The 17332-nt window shown below is 41.0% G+C and overlaps 1 protein-coding gene across 3 annotated transcripts; it reads left to right on the top strand.

The window, feature by feature from the left end:
* Nucleotides 1-196: 196 nt before the first annotated feature.
* STK17B (serine/threonine kinase 17b) lies at nt 197-13424 on the top strand. 3 transcript variants are annotated; one of them, XM_039700195.1, is made up of 8 exons: nt 197-334; nt 2419-2577; nt 6248-6460; nt 8114-8258; nt 8516-8642; nt 9512-9560; nt 10888-11067; nt 12894-13424. In XM_039700195.1, exons 2-8 carry the CDS (start codon nt 2456-2458, stop codon nt 13174-13176), a joined length of 1119 nt encoding a protein of 372 aa, XP_039556129.1. In that variant the 5' UTR covers nt 197-334; nt 2419-2455; the 3' UTR covers nt 13177-13424. The 3 variants fall into 3 exon arrangements, with proteins under 3 accessions (XP_039556129.1, XP_039556203.1, XP_039556290.1); XM_039700269.1 differs by having other exon boundaries at nt 223-334; nt 2416-2577; XM_039700356.1 differs by lacking the exon at nt 197-334 and adding an exon at nt 3484-3545 and having other exon boundaries at nt 2439-2577.
* The last annotated feature ends 3908 nt before the right edge of the window (nt 13425-17332 follow it).

Here is a 17332-nt window from a genome sequence, read left to right as displayed (position 1 = left end):
CGGCGCAGCAGCGGGGCCGGGACGCGCCGTCGGTGCCCCGTGGCCCGAAGCGGCTCCGCGCACGCCGAGCCCTCAGCGCCCTCACGGCCCGGCGGCACCTGCCGCTGGGGCCCGGCAGCCGCTAGAGGGCGCTGCCCGCGCGGAGGGCGCTCCCGCCAATCGCTGGGCCGCTGGGCGCCGCGGCTGGGCGCGGATTGGCTGTTCTGCCGAGGGGGCGGGGCGTGGCGCTCGCGCCGCTGGGACAGCCGCTCCCCTCGGCTTGCGGCTTTCAAACGCCGAGAGGCGGCGAGAGAGCGGGAGCGGAGCCGTGAGGGACGGCGGGCGGCGGCCAGCGGTGAGTGTGCCCGGCCGGGGAGAGCGGGAGCGTGCTCGGACCCGGGGGAGCGGGGAATGTGCCCGGCCGGGGGGCCGCTGTGCTGTGCTGCTGGCTGGGCGCGGTGGAGGCGCCGCGCTGCCTCCCCGCCCGGTGCCGGGTCGCGCCGGGGCAGCGCGGGGGTGCCCGTGAGGGGAGTCGGGGCTGCCCCGCGGGGACAGGGCCGGTCCCGCCCGGCCGCTGCCGCCCTCCGTGGTCCTTCGCTGCCAAACGTCTTCCCGGCCCAGACCAGGGACTTGACGTCTTTAGAAAAGGTTAAAACAGCTGACTTTTTTCTCGGTAAACTTCCCTAGTTTAGTGGGAAGCCTTTTTTTCCCCCATAGCTGGTTGAATCTCATTCTCCTGAGTAGATTACATGCTTCTTTGTGGGTTTCTGCCTGCTATGGGTATGAGTTCTTCTCTATTCTTGATGATACTGGGCTAAAAAAAAGAGATGTGGTGTCTTACCGGAGAAACAACTTCAAGGCAATGTGAGGCAGAAGTTCTTAATAATTGCTCTGTACACATGACCATGTACGATGAAAGCTTACGTAATAAGCTCGATAATGGTAATAAATTTGATAATGGTAAGCTGTCAGTCAGTGAGGCCAGTTATCGAACACAAATGGTTTTCTGCTGAAGTACAGCAGGAAGAAGATACAGTTTAGGGGTTAAAGTTATCGAGGGAGCAGAGCTCTAAGGAGAGTCATGTAAAACTTCAGACATCAAAATCATCCTCTTAAATGCTAAACTGTCATATAATGGGGGAGAAGGAATGCTTGCTTGTTACAGAGTGAGTCAAAGGCTTGTGTATTAGATTGTATTTTGACCTTTTCATAATTTCTTAAAGAAGCTATTTCCTGCATATCAGATGATACTTTGAAGATATTTTTAAACTATGTAGTTTGTGTCTTTGTCCTGCTAAATTATGTACAATGATTTGAATCCAAAATAGTTCTAATATGAATAAGCATGTTCCATCCCACATGGGAATGTGAACAATGCTGGATGGGTAATGGGTTGCATTTGGATCATAACTACTTCGAGTGCTCCCCCAGAAGTGTCTGACAGTGCATGTCTCTCATTTAAACTGCAGGTGTATTTTTGTGAGCTTGCTAACTGTCTCTGAATTGCAATTTGCCTTTTTTTTCACTAATAAAGGTAAACCTGCTCTTTAGCTTAAAGAAGCCATCAATTACTACTTCTGGTATCCTTCAGTAACCCTTTTCTGCCTTGCTTTTGCATTTCACCTGAAGAGATGCTTCAGGCCTATAAACGTGAATACTAAACCCCAGTTTGGTATTTTTTAATTTTTATTGGGTTTGGTTTTGTTGGGGTTTTTTTTCACTGTAGTAGAAATGATGTGGGTGGGTGTATCTTCATAATGTGCTGTTCTACTGGTTTATTAAGGTAATTTAATCAGGATTACTACATCATTTGATTCTAAATGATCTGAACTTGCAAAGAGGACCTTGTCCATTCATGCTTCTCTCTGACAATCAACTCGGCCTTAAAAAGGAAACTTGGAGGAACTATGAGTGAGCCTAATAACAAATGTGAATATTCCCACTGGGAAAAGAACCCCACTTTGTCCTGTTGTCACCTCTTCCTGCTGTGTTGCAGTTAACAAACAGGAAGGAGTTTTGGTAAATTCCACCAGGAACAAATATCTGTTAAAAGGGTAAACTTAAAGGAAGTGTGGAAGTTACCCAGAATCCAGCGAAGAGTTTCAGAAAGATTAAGAAAAGCTACATCTCATTAATAGTTAAGTAGCTATTAGCATTTTTATTAGAACTAAAGCTTATCCCTAGTATCTTATGGATATGCTCCAGGGAGAAAAAAAAAACCTAACTTATCTGGAGTGTTTACATTATTAAATTAGCATGTCTTGATTAGTATTCCTTTCAGGTTTTATTTTTACAGTGATTAAATGTGTTGTTTTCAGGCTGCTACTGAACCAAGTTCTGGCTGTTCTAGTTTTATAGCCCTAAACTCACAATATTTGTATACTTTCCTGGGCTGTAACTATGCAATTTCCAAGGCTCTTAATTGTTTTGCTTCAGCAGGTGGCTGGTGTAAGAGAGAGACCTGCTGCTCCTGACCATGTCGAGGAGAAAGCTGGAGAACAAAAGCCTTTCTGGCTTGTTGGCCACATCTCTGCACACACCAATCAAGACAGAAAACTTCTACAATTTTTATATGCTTGAATCAAAAGAGCTAGGAAGGTAAGATTATTCCCATTTATTTTATTTGAGCAGAGGAATTTCTGCTGCAAGAAAATTCTCTGTACAATGAAACAAACCTTTGTGGTAGTAGATGGAGAATGAAGTATGCCCTTCTCCTTCCCTGTCCCCTTCTTTGCATCACAGTGGGTTCTTTAGGGACCAGGAAAAGGGACAGTGAGGCATAAGCTGCCAGCCTGTTCCATGTCACAGAGATCTGGAGGGTTTTCATAGGCAGGTAGATTTGGGATTATCTTCCTTTCCCTGCCACATAGATTCCAGGGGCATGGCCTAAACAAGAGATGACATAAAGTGATACTAAAAGAAAAAAAATGAGGATTTTGAGTTGGTTGCTCCAAGTGTTTGGGTGAGTTATCTGAAACCCAGAAAACAAAGACCTTTTCTCTCCCCTTCCCAGCCTCAAGCAGTTAGACTGAGTTCAAACCAGCTGCTATTTCAGAGCACTTTTGCAGCCTGCTTCCCTTGCTCTTGTTTGCAACAGTAAAATAGGAAATAAAGCAACAAAGCACCCAAACCCTCGGTGTTTATGACACTGTTTCTGGCATACGAGTGGATGTGTGTTTTGAAATCACTGGGTTAATTCACACCCTGAGACACTCAGTGAATTGGGTGCAAAGCCACGCAGACACATGCTGTGATCTGTTTCCAAGCTCCCTGAACAGCAGTGTGCCAGGGCAGTCTCACAGCTGTGCTGCATAAGGACCCTTTGCACCTGCAGCTCCTTTTGTCAGCAGAGATGCTCTTCTGCATGTGGTGTGTGAGCTCCTCAGCCTTCATTGTTCTCTTGGGTTTTTTTCTGTTTTTCTAGCATGTGCTTTTTATCTGGTACGCTTTTATAGAAGTGCACATTGCAGCCCATAACTTTCTTCTTTTCTTAACTTTTGTCAGCTCTGCTTTTGAATTCTAAGCCCTACAGAAGCAGTTTATATGCAGCACCCTCTAGAACTCAGGTATTGTTCCAGCGCTGGATTTTCAGACTCTACATACTTGTGAGATGATATACTAAAGCAAACAAAAGTGTAGATTTTGTGTGAATTCCAGAACTGAGCTTTTAATTTTTTCTATGTGTGCAAAACCAGGCATAACAAAGTAAGTGCCAAAACGCAAAGAAAAGTGAAGCACGACTCTGTTTTACAAACATATTTGTGATTTCTCCTGGCCTAACTACATGTGTATGTTTTAATGTTTTTAAGTGTATAAATGCTTTTTGAGTGATGTAAAATCCATCTATTCTTTGTAACCTCTCTGAAGGATTAATATGCTTTAATTTTCACTTGCAGTTGTCTTTTTCCTGTTGAGATTATGTAGTAAATAGTTCTCTTGTTCTCTGCTTAAGCTTCCCAAGCCCCATTTCTTCCTCCCACACCCTTATCTGCTGGGTCCTTTGGTATTTAAGACACTGACTCACGAAGCTGGCAGGTTAGGTTCTGTTTAGTGGGTTAAGTAGTTCTGTCCCTGGTGTGTGCATGGCTTGGCTTCTTTTGAAGTACTTAAATTTCTGTGGTTTCTGAGCTGAGATATGAAAACATCCTGAAATCAGTTTTTCTTGTCGAGCTGGGCTCTGAGGGGGGATGGTTGCACAGGCCAGGAGCGGGAACTGCTTCGCTTGCGTCAGTGCAGCACTTCCGAGCTGACTTTTTTGTGTTTCTGGAGCAATTTCCACAGCTCTAAAAGACTTTTTTTGTCTTATTTTTTGCCTTAATTTTTTTGTGTTAATTGGCACTCTACTAATAAACAAGTGGAAATTCTTACCTCTCAAATCTGGAAGTATCACGGACGCTTCAGAGTTGTTAAGCCCACAGGAGCCAGAAGGAAGATGTGCCAAAACTACTGGGGAAGATCGTGCTGTTCTCATGAAACTGAACTGGTTCCCCTTTGTTAATTTTAGAGGCACTTTGGTGGCTGGCAGGGTTGATGTGATGCTAAAAAGAGAATGTGAACTGGAGGGGAGGAGTGTTTCCAACTTGTGTGTGTTATGAGGCTGAGCTCAGTAACTTCAAATGCTCTGCAGTAATAAGCTGGGTTAACAATTGGGAAAGAACGTGGCTGTTTCAGGCTTACAGATAGTTGCTAAGGTGAAGAGTGTGCCTGTATTCTAAATAACTTTTATCTCTAAAGTTTAGTGCTTTCAAAAAAGGGTAGAGAAAATCTACAACTAATTGATGTTGAAATAAATGATGACAGAAGTCCTGTTTTGTTGAATTCATTTTTAAGTTGTAGCAGTATGATTCAAAGTCATCTTTAAATATTTAATAATTTAGGCACCTTTATGCAGTTATTTGCAAATGAAAATTTGGTTTTTTTGCATGTGATGCTTATCCCTGTTTTGATTAAATACTGAAGTCTAGATTCTTTTTTTTAAATATTTTTTTAAGAAATGTTCCTTTTAAGCACTGGGATTTTTGCACCAGAAAAAAGGCAAAGCCTGTAAGGCAATGTGGTATTTTCTACTAAAGAAGCTAATTTAGTTTAAAGAACACAGCTCAAATAGCTCATTCTGAGCTGTTGCATTATGATTGTCCTTAGTATGCTGTGGTAACAAAAAATACAGGTGGACAGGCTCATTTTGGAGAGATAAATGTAGGCTGTGCACTTTGTACATGGCTTGATGCTGATTTTAGAACTTTACTCGCAGTTTATTGCAGCCTTTCAAGTTGTGTTTTTGTAAATAAGGTTTCTTTAAATAAATATGGTTTTTGTATGTAAGGTTTCTCTTTACAATCTGAAAACACTTTGCATGTATGCAACCAGGCATTTATGGGAATGCAATATTAGTAACTATAAATCTTTTTACAGGAGTTTTTAACTTGGCTTAAAAAACTGCAATTTTTTTCCTTCTAATTTTTTCAAAGATCAGCTTGATGTTTTAACTACAGTATGCGATTTTCTTCTAAAAACATTTCTTTGCCAGAATATGTTTTTGTTTCCATACCTAAACAGTTGGCTAGGAAATAAAGTGGCACACTTTGTCTAACTGTAATTGAGGAAGAGAATGCTAAGTGGTGGGTGCTTTTCTATTAAGATGTTATGACACATTTTGCAGATACCTGGGATTTTTGTATCAGTACTACATGATTTGTGGAAGGAAATTCCCTTTATGACTAAAATTTTTTTTTCACTGAAAACCTCGTGCCCCACCCATGCATTTAAATGTGCTTTATTTTTCCTGTTCATTCCCTGCATTTCATAGGGGTTTGCTTTGTTTGTTACTGTCCTGTAGGTGTTTTAGTGAGGTTGAGGGTTTTTTAATATCTTGCCAGCCTGAACAGAGCTCTGGGCAGTCTGGTAAGACCTCATGGCCAGCCTTGCTTTAAGCAGGAGGTTTTTAGGGACCTCCAGAAGTCCTTTCCAACCAAATTATTCTGTGACCTGACCATGAGAATGTCCCTGTAACCTGATACTCTGATGTAATGTTTAGCTAGGCTGTATAAAGGGAATTTTCCTGGGTCTCACCAGAGCTTCATCTAGCTCAGTGTCCTTCTACAGTGCCTGCAAGTGAATGTTCAGGAAACAGTGTAAGAGCAGGCCAAGCATGGCATTTCCCAGTACATTGTTTTTGTTTGTTTGCAGTTATTTGCTGTGTCTTATTTCTAATGTTAATTTATGCGCTTTTGATTTCCTGCATCTCAGTATTTTCCCTTTTATTTTGTAGAGGAAGATGTGCTGTGGTTAGAAAATGTGTAGCTAAATCCACAGGCCAAGAGTATGCAGCTAAATTTTTAAAGAAAAGGAGAAGAGGTCAAGACTGCAAAGCAGAGATTGTGCATGAAATTGCTGTCCTTGAACTAATGAAATCCAATCCTCGCATAGTTAATCTGCATGAAGTCTATGAGACAGCAAATGAAATCATCTTAGTGTTGGAATAGTAAGTATGCCTTCATCACATGTTCCATGTTTGCAGGAAAGCATCTTTCGATATTTTAATTTTTTGCATGAGTTGCCTGAATGCCCAGAAGAATTGCAGCAGTACCCTGTACACATTATGCTAATCTTTCATTGTAATATACTTTATATTTTTTCCTTTAAGGATGTTTCAGGCAAGCTGACTGGAAATAATGTTCTTGGAATACTGCAGAAGGTCCTGAGTGCTTTGATGCAACTTAAATCACACAAAAAAAAAGTCATTGGTTCCAAGTACACAGATTTCGAAGAGGTTGAGCACATCCATGCCTGTGAACTTCAAGTTAGCACTTGATATTTTTTTGGTGACCGGAGACTTACAGTTAATTTGGTTTTTTTGAGCTCCTAAATTCAGTGATTTTGTTGTTTTAAAATTGACTTTTGAACAGTTTCCTAAAAAAATCCCATTTTTTTACAGATGTCCCCAGAGCTTCTTATTAGCTCTGAAAAATAAGTTTAATTTGGGAATTAAATTTGCATTATCTATCATATTTGTTTGATGTGTAAATTTTTGTGTGGAATGTAAGGAACAAAAATACAGCCTGTGAAATTAATTCTTTCTAAGCTTTAAGCTTCACGTACAAAGTATTTGAAGTGCTGTTAATGGTGGTCTCTGTACACCATGGTATATTCTTTGGAAAATTTGAAGGAATTTAGCTAGATTCTATCTTTGAAAACTTTTTTTCCCCCTGGAACTAGCTGACCCCTAACATAGCATTTGTTCTTGATTTTTTTGCAATCCTTTCCTGCAGAGCTTTCAGCTCTTTACCCTTGTGGGTCCCCACCCATCCAGACCATAATATAACTTGAGTACAGCAACACTGGGAGCCAGGGCTGAAAACCTTTTGAGAGTTGAAATCCATGGCATCCTCTGCCCCTTCCCCTCATGTCCATAAGGTCACCTGGGGGAGGCATTACTGACACCTCACATAACCTCAGCAGGTTTGTGGCTGTGTTCGTTCATTTTGTCCAACACCTGACTTTTTACCAGACTCTCATTTTGGAGAGTTTAGTGAACTTAGCAATGAGGTTTAGGCTCAGTGATCTGTAGTTTTGAGGAAGCCCTTCATCCTTGAGAGAGAGACTTGAGGCACTCAGAGCAGGCTGAGTAATGATCTCAAACCCAGCCTGAAAGGAGACAGCTGACACTGCAGCCAAGTGTAGGAATAACTCATAAACCACAGGAGCACAGATATTTCCATGCTGCTTTACACTGCTCTGAATTATTTATGAACTGGTCTCATGGAAGACATTTTAGATTTGACTTGAAAAGAAAGGCTTCTTTGATTAGGGACTGATGATAGAACTCAGCTTCTGGAAGGCATCTTCCTGCTTGCTTGAGGGGAACAGAACATTATGAGGTTACCAGTCAAATGCTTTTTGCTGTCTTAACTGCTGTTTCAGGCTATAAGGAAAGAAAAAACATCATCACATTTTTCCCCCTTTTCTAAGTGTTTGCATTAAGTGTTTTAGTGTAAATGTGTAAAAAGAAAAATATTCCCAGCCTCTCTGATATTACAGATATATGTTAGATAAATATGTGCTATTAAAAACATTTTTCCTTGCTAAAGTTTCAAAATTTAAATTTAATACATAGATATTCTTCAATGTGTTTCAGTGCTGCTGGAGGAGAAATATTTGACTTGTGTGTCCCAGATCTGGATGACAGAATTTGTGAAAGGGATATTGTAAGGCTTATAAGGCAAATACTCGAAGGACTTTGCTGCTTGCATGAAAACAATATTGTTCATCTTGATTTAAAGGTGAGGCTGCAGCAGGCTTTGTTTTAGCACTTTAATTTATTCTGTTCATCCAAGTAATTTGTTAAATACATTAAAAAGATGATGAGAGGGAGATTAAATGATATTAAAATGAGATTAAAAGGATAGAGATTAAATATTTTTAAACAGTGTTTAGCAATAAGTATTTCATAATAGAAGCTGAAGTGTCATTTAGAACATGGGGCATTTTTTTCTGATTGCATTTTATTAATTAGGAATGCAATTTTTTTCTATTCTAGCCTCAAAATATTTTGCTGAGCAGCATCAATCCTCTTGGTGATGTAAAAATTGTGGATTTTGGGATGTCCCGGAAGCTTGAGAATTGCAATGAACTGCGGCAGATCATGGGAACCACAGAGTACCTCGGTATGGAAGGGCTGCTTCACAGCCTCTCATGTAGGCTCTCCAGAGAGCAGGAACAGTTCATGGAGCACACTGAGCAACTTACGAGCTGATAAAGAACATCACAGGACAAGGCAACATGTTTCAGCTGCTCTTTTTTAAGAGTAGTCAACAAATATTTGCACCAAAAAATCCCAAATTATATCAATCAGTGCAGCTCTCAGGTTTACACTGTAGTATTTGCTGTGTTATGTGCTGTTCAATGGTTCTGATCAGAATTTAAATACAATATTAGCATACACAAAGAAATGTTCTTCGAATTGATGTAACATCTTTAATGTTATTCAGTATGATGATTTAATTAGATTAAAATATTTGTTGGAAAGGAAAAGATTGCTGTTAACGCTTGGCCCTCTCTGAGGGACAAATTTCCTTTGTGATTTGCCAACACTCAGTGTTAAGAGCACTTCATTCTGCAGTGAATAACTTGCAACCTAGCCTATGCTAACAGCCACTGATCCTAAAATTGGCTTGGTCATCTTGCTTTAACATGCTGAAGGCTCTATACATTCCTATTAAAAAGCTGTAGAATTCAAAATCCTCTTAGGAGAAAAATGTATGTGCATGCATCTGATTAGAACACATCTTGAAACTTGGACAAACTTGAGGCCATGTAGTGCCACTTTGGTGTGAACCAAGTAACCATCTGTGTCTAGGCAAATGGAAATGACTTTTTGCCACCTTGTGGCTTAGAAATAATAAATCTAATTATTGAAACTACATGTTGAGTCTTACAGTAATGGTTGGCAAAAGAATGCCAGAAATGTAATGTATGATTCAAGGCCATTTGAATAAGATATTTATTAAAGCATTTTTCTTCTCCCCATCTCTAGCTCCAGAAATCTTGAACTATGAGCCTATTACCACAGCTACAGACATGTGGTAGGTTTGATCTTCATTTTACTGGGGCTTGGTGGGACCCCTTAACAATCTAAGGGCCTGATGCAGTTTCATCTGGCTTCCAGGAAACCCCTTCTCTTGGTGGGCTGGCTGAAAGAGGGAGGGGAGGATGGGAGGGGATGAAGCCCTCAGGACTTACAGGAGTTCATGGATCTGTTGCACACTTAGTGGGAAATGCAGGTGGCTTCTGATCCTGTGGAGGATAGGTGTTTGTTCTGAGGGAATAATAACAGTGGCTGGATAACATACTTGAGGTATTACTTACTCCCGGGTGACATGCTTCAGGTATTTGCTACTCTAGCACACTTCCCTCCCCACTTCTACATCGTTAAAAAAGCTTTGATACAAATTATAAGAAGGATGTCAACTTCCTACTTCTTATTTTAGAGAAATATCTGCAGAGTGAATCATAAAAAATTACAAATACCTTGAAATGACCCACAACTTCTTGTGGTGTTTTAATTTTATGTGCTATGTTAAAGACTAGCTTTGAAATGTTTCCTTTAAACATAACATCTTCAGCATCTCAATTAATATTCACTGTTAAAAGTTGCTAGTTGCTCCTTATAAATCTTCAACTTAGAATAGTAACTAAATCTGTTCATGAATGTTTTTTCATCACATATTATTTGCCTGCTTTTGTGGGAAGGCCTAAGAAAACCCCAGTTGATGCTGTGCTCACAATGACAAACCCAGCTGCATGTTTCCACACTAATGACTACTAGATTATGATCTGTCAGATCACAAAAATGTTTCTATTATGCATCAAGAAACCACCTTAAGATTTATAACAGGTTGCATGATCTGTGGCACTCATGTTCATGCTCTTGGGAGGAACATCTCAGCTAGAAGAGATTGTAACACAACTCAGATGTCAAATGTACAGAGAAGTTCATTAAGTCTTTGCTCTGTTATCCAGAATTGCAGTGCAAGATATATGCAGATTAGAAAGTCTGTCTTTTTTGCAGCTCTATCATCCAGAATTGCCACATGACCCAAGAGTGGGCTGGGTAAAAGTGGTATTTTCTTTTCCTAACAATCTCAGTAGGAAGAAAAGGGTCTATTGAAATGAAAGTTTTCAAAAATCCCTTCATTGAGACATATACATGACATATCATTCCTTGTGTGTCTATGTGCAGTCATGTTTGAATTACATAAAAGTGAGGTGTAACATGTTGGCTGTAACTCTGAGAGTGGGATATGTCAGGATTTGCAGCACAGTAAATATGCAGGGTATATTGTTTAGGTTCTCTAGTGGGTTTGTACATTTTGTTCTCTAGTGGGTTTGTACATTGTGTTCTTATCTCAGGAACATCGGTGTCATCTCATACATGCTGCTGACACAAGAATCTCCATTTGTGGGAGCTGATGTTCAAGAAACTTACCTTAATATATCTCAAGTTAACGTGGATTATTCAGAAGAAATATTTTCATCAGTTTCACAGCCTGCAAAAGACTTCATTCAAAAACTTCTCATAAAAAGTCCAGAGTAAGTAGCAAACTCCTCCAGGCAAGAATCCTAAATTTGTGGAGCACCTAGAAAATTGAATGTTAATTTATGCACTTAATGTCACTGATAAGATCAGTTGGATATTTCACAATATATTGGTATTTTCAACCGGATATTTTAAAGTGTGGGTTTATGCTTTTCTATAATGTGTGAGAAGAATTTTGGATTGAATGTCTGCCTAAAATTGTCGGATATTATTTTTATTATTTTCACAGATAATGTTATTATTAATCAGGGTTGTTCTTCGAGGTTTTTTGTTTTTGTTTGAGTTTCTTTATATTTTCATTCAGATGACAGATTTTTAACAGGTTTTATTAAAGTGTACTCTAGGAAGGTCACATTCTTTTCTATAATTGTTGTAGTTTGGAAATGCAGTGCAATCTTTTTGCAGTGCTTTCTTGTTTCCTGGCTCACCTTTGTCTTTTTACTTAAATACCTCTCTTACTATATTTTTATACTTGGCAGTGTTTTGCCATGTTCGGTGTTCTAAAAATGATCCCAATCCAAAGCAAAAACTTGTTTGTTTGTAAGGCACACTCCCTTAACTCTGCGTTCTTTGGGAGTTCAGACTCTAATCAAGACCTTGCAAAGAAGCTGAACTTTGAGAAGTGAGCTGGTCAGGTACTATTGATTGCAGTGCTAGATATGGTCACCTGTGGTGAGGCAGTAACCCTTGTCACCTTCAGAGAGCCTCTCAGCCTGCCTGCCTGAGAGAGGCTCTTGGACAGCAGCAGAGGATGGAAGGTGATTCCTGGGAATTGGCTGCTCTGAGGCAATTGGGACTCCATGTAAAGTCTGAAGAGTCCTTCCTGTCTTAGCATCTCACAATCACAGTTTGTCAGGATATGAAATGATTCACAAAACCCCAGTATCATGAGGGACTCCTGTCTTTCATGTTTGTGCAGCACCCAGAAAAAAAGGAATCAGTGACTAAGAACCTGCTTTGATAACTCTTATCGTGGACCTGTGGGATATTTTGACATTCTGTCACAATTACTTCTCATTTTCTCCTGGGCATCTCAAGAGTCTTCATTATACACTCAATAAGCTGACTTTTTTTATTCCCATTCTAATTCTTGATGACTATACCTCCTTGAATTTTAAGAGGAAAAGTCTGTTCTCAGAGACTCAGTCAGCTCTGTAAAGTTACACTTTTCTGACTGAAAAATATTCCTGTGTTCTGGTGGAGTTAGGGACAAATAGTGGGCTCTGCTGTCTTGGAGCCAGTTTTCTGGCAAGTTCTGTGGAGGTAAACAATGCAGAACACAATTAAAACTTGCAGTTGCACTGTACTAGGTTATCCAGAGGAGCAGTTTTCTAAGTCTGGTTTGTTTGGTAGGATCTACATTTTGATAGAATTTATGCCAGATCAATTGCAAGAGTAAAACACTAGAAGATGTCAGAGTTGATGACATCCTGGTAACTTGGCTGTCCTTGAAAGCATGATTTAATGAGCCTCACTGTTTATGGTCTGTATAAAACATATTACTTTAAAAGGAAAAGCAAGTGCCCATTAATGTGTGCCATGTTGAAAACATTCCAAGGGACCATGTTGAAAACATCCCCAGGGACTATGTTCCTTGTTCTATGGAAAGCTTACCAGCTTTAGGATAAACCATCAGCTGAATTTAGAGGCATGTAGCCCATACTTAAGTGTGTTTTGTAGCAGCTGAGGTAGGGGTGTAAACACACCAATATTGACTCTTCAGTGTTCATTTTGGTTAGGATTTTTAGCATCAGAACTATTTTAGTTTTTGAGTGTTGATGAAACTAACTGGAGCACCTTTCCCTTTCTCCCTGCGAAGGGACAGGCCCACTGCAGCAGACTGTCTGTCCCATTTGTGGTTGCAGCAAGGGGAGCTCACGCTCCTGTGCAGCCCTGAAGAGATTTGCTGCTCCTCTCAGCTGCCAGGACACACAGCCAAGTGCTCAGAAGAGTGGAGTGTAAAATCCAGCTGCAGTGGGAGCTGCAGTGACAAGGAGGACAAGGAGAACATCCCAGAGGACAGCAGCACGCTCTCCAAACGCTTCCGCTTCGACGACTCACTGCAGTATCCCCAAGACTTGGTGACAGACTTTGTGTGCTAATGTGGAACACAGACTTTGCACGGAATGAGTTCAGAATAATCTGTTCCAGTGGTGAAAAAAAGGTTCTGGCTTGCCAATTTGTGCAGCATTGGCATACTGGAAATGCACTTTGATTCTTTTATGCTGGTGCCTCCTTTTCTATCCATTGCTGGCAGTGGATTTAACTCCTGAGGAATTGGAGCTGTTGCGCCAATAAAATGAATTATTTTTTTTAAGAAGATATAATTAAATATTTTTGCACTTTTCAAGTTCTAGTCAAAAGATGATGCTAGAGTGAACAAACTGAAACCTGCAAATGAATTTCAGCATAGCCTTTGCCAAACAGTGGTTGAACACATGCATGCTTTTAGGACTCCCTTAGTAAGAGATTGGGAAGGGAAGCAGGGAAGCTGAACCTTGCTGGTTTACTGGAGTTGCTTGCTACCATTCTCACCACTTTGAATAGAGGCTAAATTTGGTATGTTTTGGGACTATGGTACATCTGTTGAGGCCATTTGGAAACCTGTTTTACCTCTAGGATCACTAGTAGTTCTGCCTTACGGAGCTGGTCCACTTGGGCATTATCATGCATATTCTGTGTGGTTATGCTGTGTTGGATCTCTGCAACACTGGGCATAGAAAACAGGTAGATTGTCAGTTTTGTGCTTATGGTCCTTGGTTCTTACCATAAACTACATTTGAAGATGAGGTTCCTATGCTGATGTGAATATTTGAACTGGGTGGTTTGCTTTGATCAAACCTCTGAAATAGTATAATCTACCTGTACTGATTTTTCCTTATCTTAAAAAAAAACCCCAAAACAATCCCCCCCAAAAAATCCAACACAAACAAGCCCCAAAACACAAAGCCTCTAGTTAAGAGTAAACTGAAAATAACCCTTTTTGCCAGTGAAACAGCAATTAACAGTTTTTCTCTGTGCCCCTCTAATGTAGAAGTGTATCTTGCTGTCAATTAGTTGTCCATACTTACTCAGCTTCACGCCTGCTCTGAGAAATGGACTGCAGTGTGTTAGTATTTCAAGACCAACTACCTAACATTTGTTTTAAGCCTTTAAAATTGGTTTGGTTAGTGGTATTTTTAAAAGTTCTGTGCCTTCCACTTTATCTTGTTTCTGGCTCTGAGGTAATAATGCCTGTGTCAAGTTTTGTCTTAAAGCAAATGCCAGTTGTGCCTTAACAACCTGAAAGTAATACTCATAAAATAAGCCCCTTAATCATAACAGAGCCTGTGAGCCTTTTTGGGCATTGAATTTATTAAAACTCTTAGAGATATTTTGAAAGTAAATGCCACTTTAAAATATTTCAAGATTTTCCACTCCTCAAAGTTTAAATTTGATTGTCTTCAAATTGGATTTGTTTTCTGTAATAAAATACCACAATCTGATAATCTTTTTCAAGTGTGCCTGTGGATTTGTCAGTAGTTGGGCAGATTGGCATTGTGGAATATGGCTGAGAGATGAACCTGATGAGAGGTAAAAGGTTGTGTTTAATCTTTGTTCACACAAGGAATGAACAGGTTTTTCCCAAACAGATTCCAGTGTAAGGTCACCAAAATGCACGGGGAATTCAGGACTGTTGTCTTGCTTGGAGGGGATGCTCACGTTGACAAGTGGAAAGCTGACTGAGGTGTAAGACATGTAAGGCTTTTCAGCTTGTGTTTGTCAGAAGAAGAAATTCTCCAAGATTAAATTTCATGTGAAATAAAGTAACAGGTTTGTTCAGCAGGGACAAAGCTCTGATAGCTGGGTGTGAGTGAACCACACCAGGTCTCCTCTGTCTATTAATTCTCATGGAGCTTTTCTCAGTGGTACTGATTGTATAAATAACTGCAGAAATACTTTGCAGGGGGCAGCTGTTGAATTGTGCTCAGGTACTTTACACCCTTACTTTTCGAAGTCCTTGGCTTTTCCCAGCTGGAGTCTTACCTGACCTTTGGATTAATTTTCTGCCATCATGGACTCCAGTTTCAATTGGGTAAGTTAAAACCACAAATTATTCTATACATATGTAGAAGTTAAAGTTCACTTAAAGAAGAAAATGCCAAAAAGCAGTGTAAATAAAGGTAAAAAGGAGTGGGTTTTAAGTTGTTGTAATTTAAAATTCTGCCAAAATATTCCTGAATTGAAATTGCAACTATTTTTTAGCATCTGGAAAATAAAGCTGATAGCATATGCCAGCACTTTATGACAAAGCTGTTATTCCTTAAGATTTTTATCTGATGTTTACATTTCTTACTACTTTAGAGCTAACTTATCTTTAAATAATTGAAAATTGGTTTTATCCAAAGAATTTAAGTTTTGAAGACTTTTATTTGTATTTTATATATACTTAAAATATACCTTGAATCAGACTTTGTTTGGATAAGTGCATTTGATTTATTTTAAAATATTATTACGTAAATTAATTCCAATTGAATGTAAATACATGCATTGTAGGCAAGTTAGTCTGTTTTGCTTCCTCTCATATTACTGGGACTTTCCAAGTGTGAATGAATGCTGAGTAACATTTTGAGATGACTGAAGTTATATTTCTATGCAATTCATGACCTTGACGTTTTTTCTATTAAAAAACCCCAACTTTGGCATTTTTTCAAAACTTCCATGTGTTTGTTTATTCACAGAATCAGAGGCGGGTTGAGGTTGACTCTGCCAGTCATGTTGTCCATGCTCCCTGCTCCAGCCATGCCATCTAGGCCTTGCTGGCCAGAATGAGGTCCAGATGGCTTTGGCTCTCCAAGGAAGGACAGAGTGTCCCTGGGCCACCTGCTGCAGCTCTCAGCCAGCCTCACAGTGACAGTGTGCTCTGTGCTCAGAGGGAAGCTCACCTGCTCCAGTGTGTGCCACTCCCCCTTGGCCTGTCCCTGGGCATCCCTGACAAGAGGCTGCCTCCATCTTGCACCCCCACTTCAGATGATGGTATGTGTTGGTAAGAGTCTCCCTGAGCTTCCTTCTGGCTGCACAATCCCTGCTGCCTCATCCTTTCCTTGTGAGAGAGGTGCTGCAGTCCCTGAATGCCTCTGTGGCCTTTAGCTGGACTCCCAGCTGGTCTGTGTGCCTCACACTGGGCACTGCTGCTGTGTGAGTAAAGGGAAGGACCACCTCTGTCACCCTCCTGCTGCAGCCCATGCCAGCAGCCTGGGCACACTGCTGGCTCCTGTTCACCGGCTGCACAATCCCTGCTGCCTCATCCTTTCCTTGTGAGAGAGGTGCTGCAGTCCCTGAATGCCTCTGTGGCCTTTAGCTGGACTCCCAGCTGGTCTGTGTGCCTCACACTGGGCACTGCTGCTGTGTGAGTCAAGGCAAGGATCACCTCTGTCACCCTGCTGCTGCAGCCCACGCCATCAGCCTGCTCTGGGCACACTGCTGGCTCCTGTTCCAATCCAGGAGCCCAAGGCCTTCTCTGCAAGGGGGCTTTTCCAGCTGCCGGGCTCCAGGATGTATCAGTGTGCAGGACTCTTCCTCCACAGCCCCTTTCTCCAGCCTGCAGAGGTCCCTGTGGATGGCAGCAGGCGCTGCAGGTATCAGCCACTCCCAGATTGTGTCACCTGCAGCCTTGCTGAGGGCATGCTCTGCCCAGCATCATTAACCAGGATCTGGGAGAGTGTCAGGGGTCTGGGCAGGCAGTGCCTGCTGCTCTCCCTTCAGCTCCTGGCAGTCATGTCCCTGCAGAGGGTTGCTCAACTCTGACTTCCCCTTGCTGACCATGCTGACTACTGCCAGTGAATCATGAACTTAGCAGCTCACTTCCTGGAACTGTTCTCCGTCTGTCTGGGGTTTATGTAGAAAATGTTGGTGTTCCTATTTGTAATGATCTAGTTATATCTTGCTGTACTTAATGAGGTGATACTTTTTATATTAAATTCTCCTGGCCTTTCTGAATGGCTGTGTGAGACAAGTGCAATCTTTGTTATACATATTAACTTCCTAGGGCATTAATGGTACATTTGTTTCATTTTCGAGTAGATGGCTGAAATAAAAAAAACAATAAACCCCAAAACAAGTGTGCTTTAGGAAGGGAATTGCACTCAAAAGATAGGGTTAACTCCTGGTGGCCTGGGTAGTGTGTTTCTTCTAAAGGCACATTTCATTGACAAAGCTTTTCCATTGTTTGAAATGCACAAATGGGCTTTCTTTTTAGAGAAAGAAACAGTGTGTCCA

The sequence above is a fragment of the Passer montanus genome, unplaced genomic scaffold (genome assembly GCF_014805655.1).
Source record: "Passer montanus isolate IOZ18808 unplaced genomic scaffold, ASM1480565v1 scaffold1, whole genome shotgun sequence".
NCBI classification, from domain to species: Eukaryota; Metazoa; Chordata; class Aves; order Passeriformes; family Passeridae; genus Passer; species Passer montanus.
Note: the sequence above shows the minus strand (reverse complement) of the source record. Positions and strands in the feature narration are given on the sequence as shown.

Coding starts and splice junctions, on each gene's coding strand:
- STK17B (XM_039700195.1), top strand. CDS start 2,456: ATGTCGAGGAGAAAGCTGGAGAACAAAAGCCTTTCTGGCTTGTTGGCC. Junction 6,461..8,113: donor ATCATCTTAGTGTTGGAATA/GTAAGTATGCCT, acceptor AATGTGTTTCAG/TGCTGCTGGAGGAGAAATAT. Junction 8,643..9,511: donor GGGAACCACAGAGTACCTCG/GTATGGAAGGGC, acceptor CCCCATCTCTAG/CTCCAGAAATCTTGAACTAT.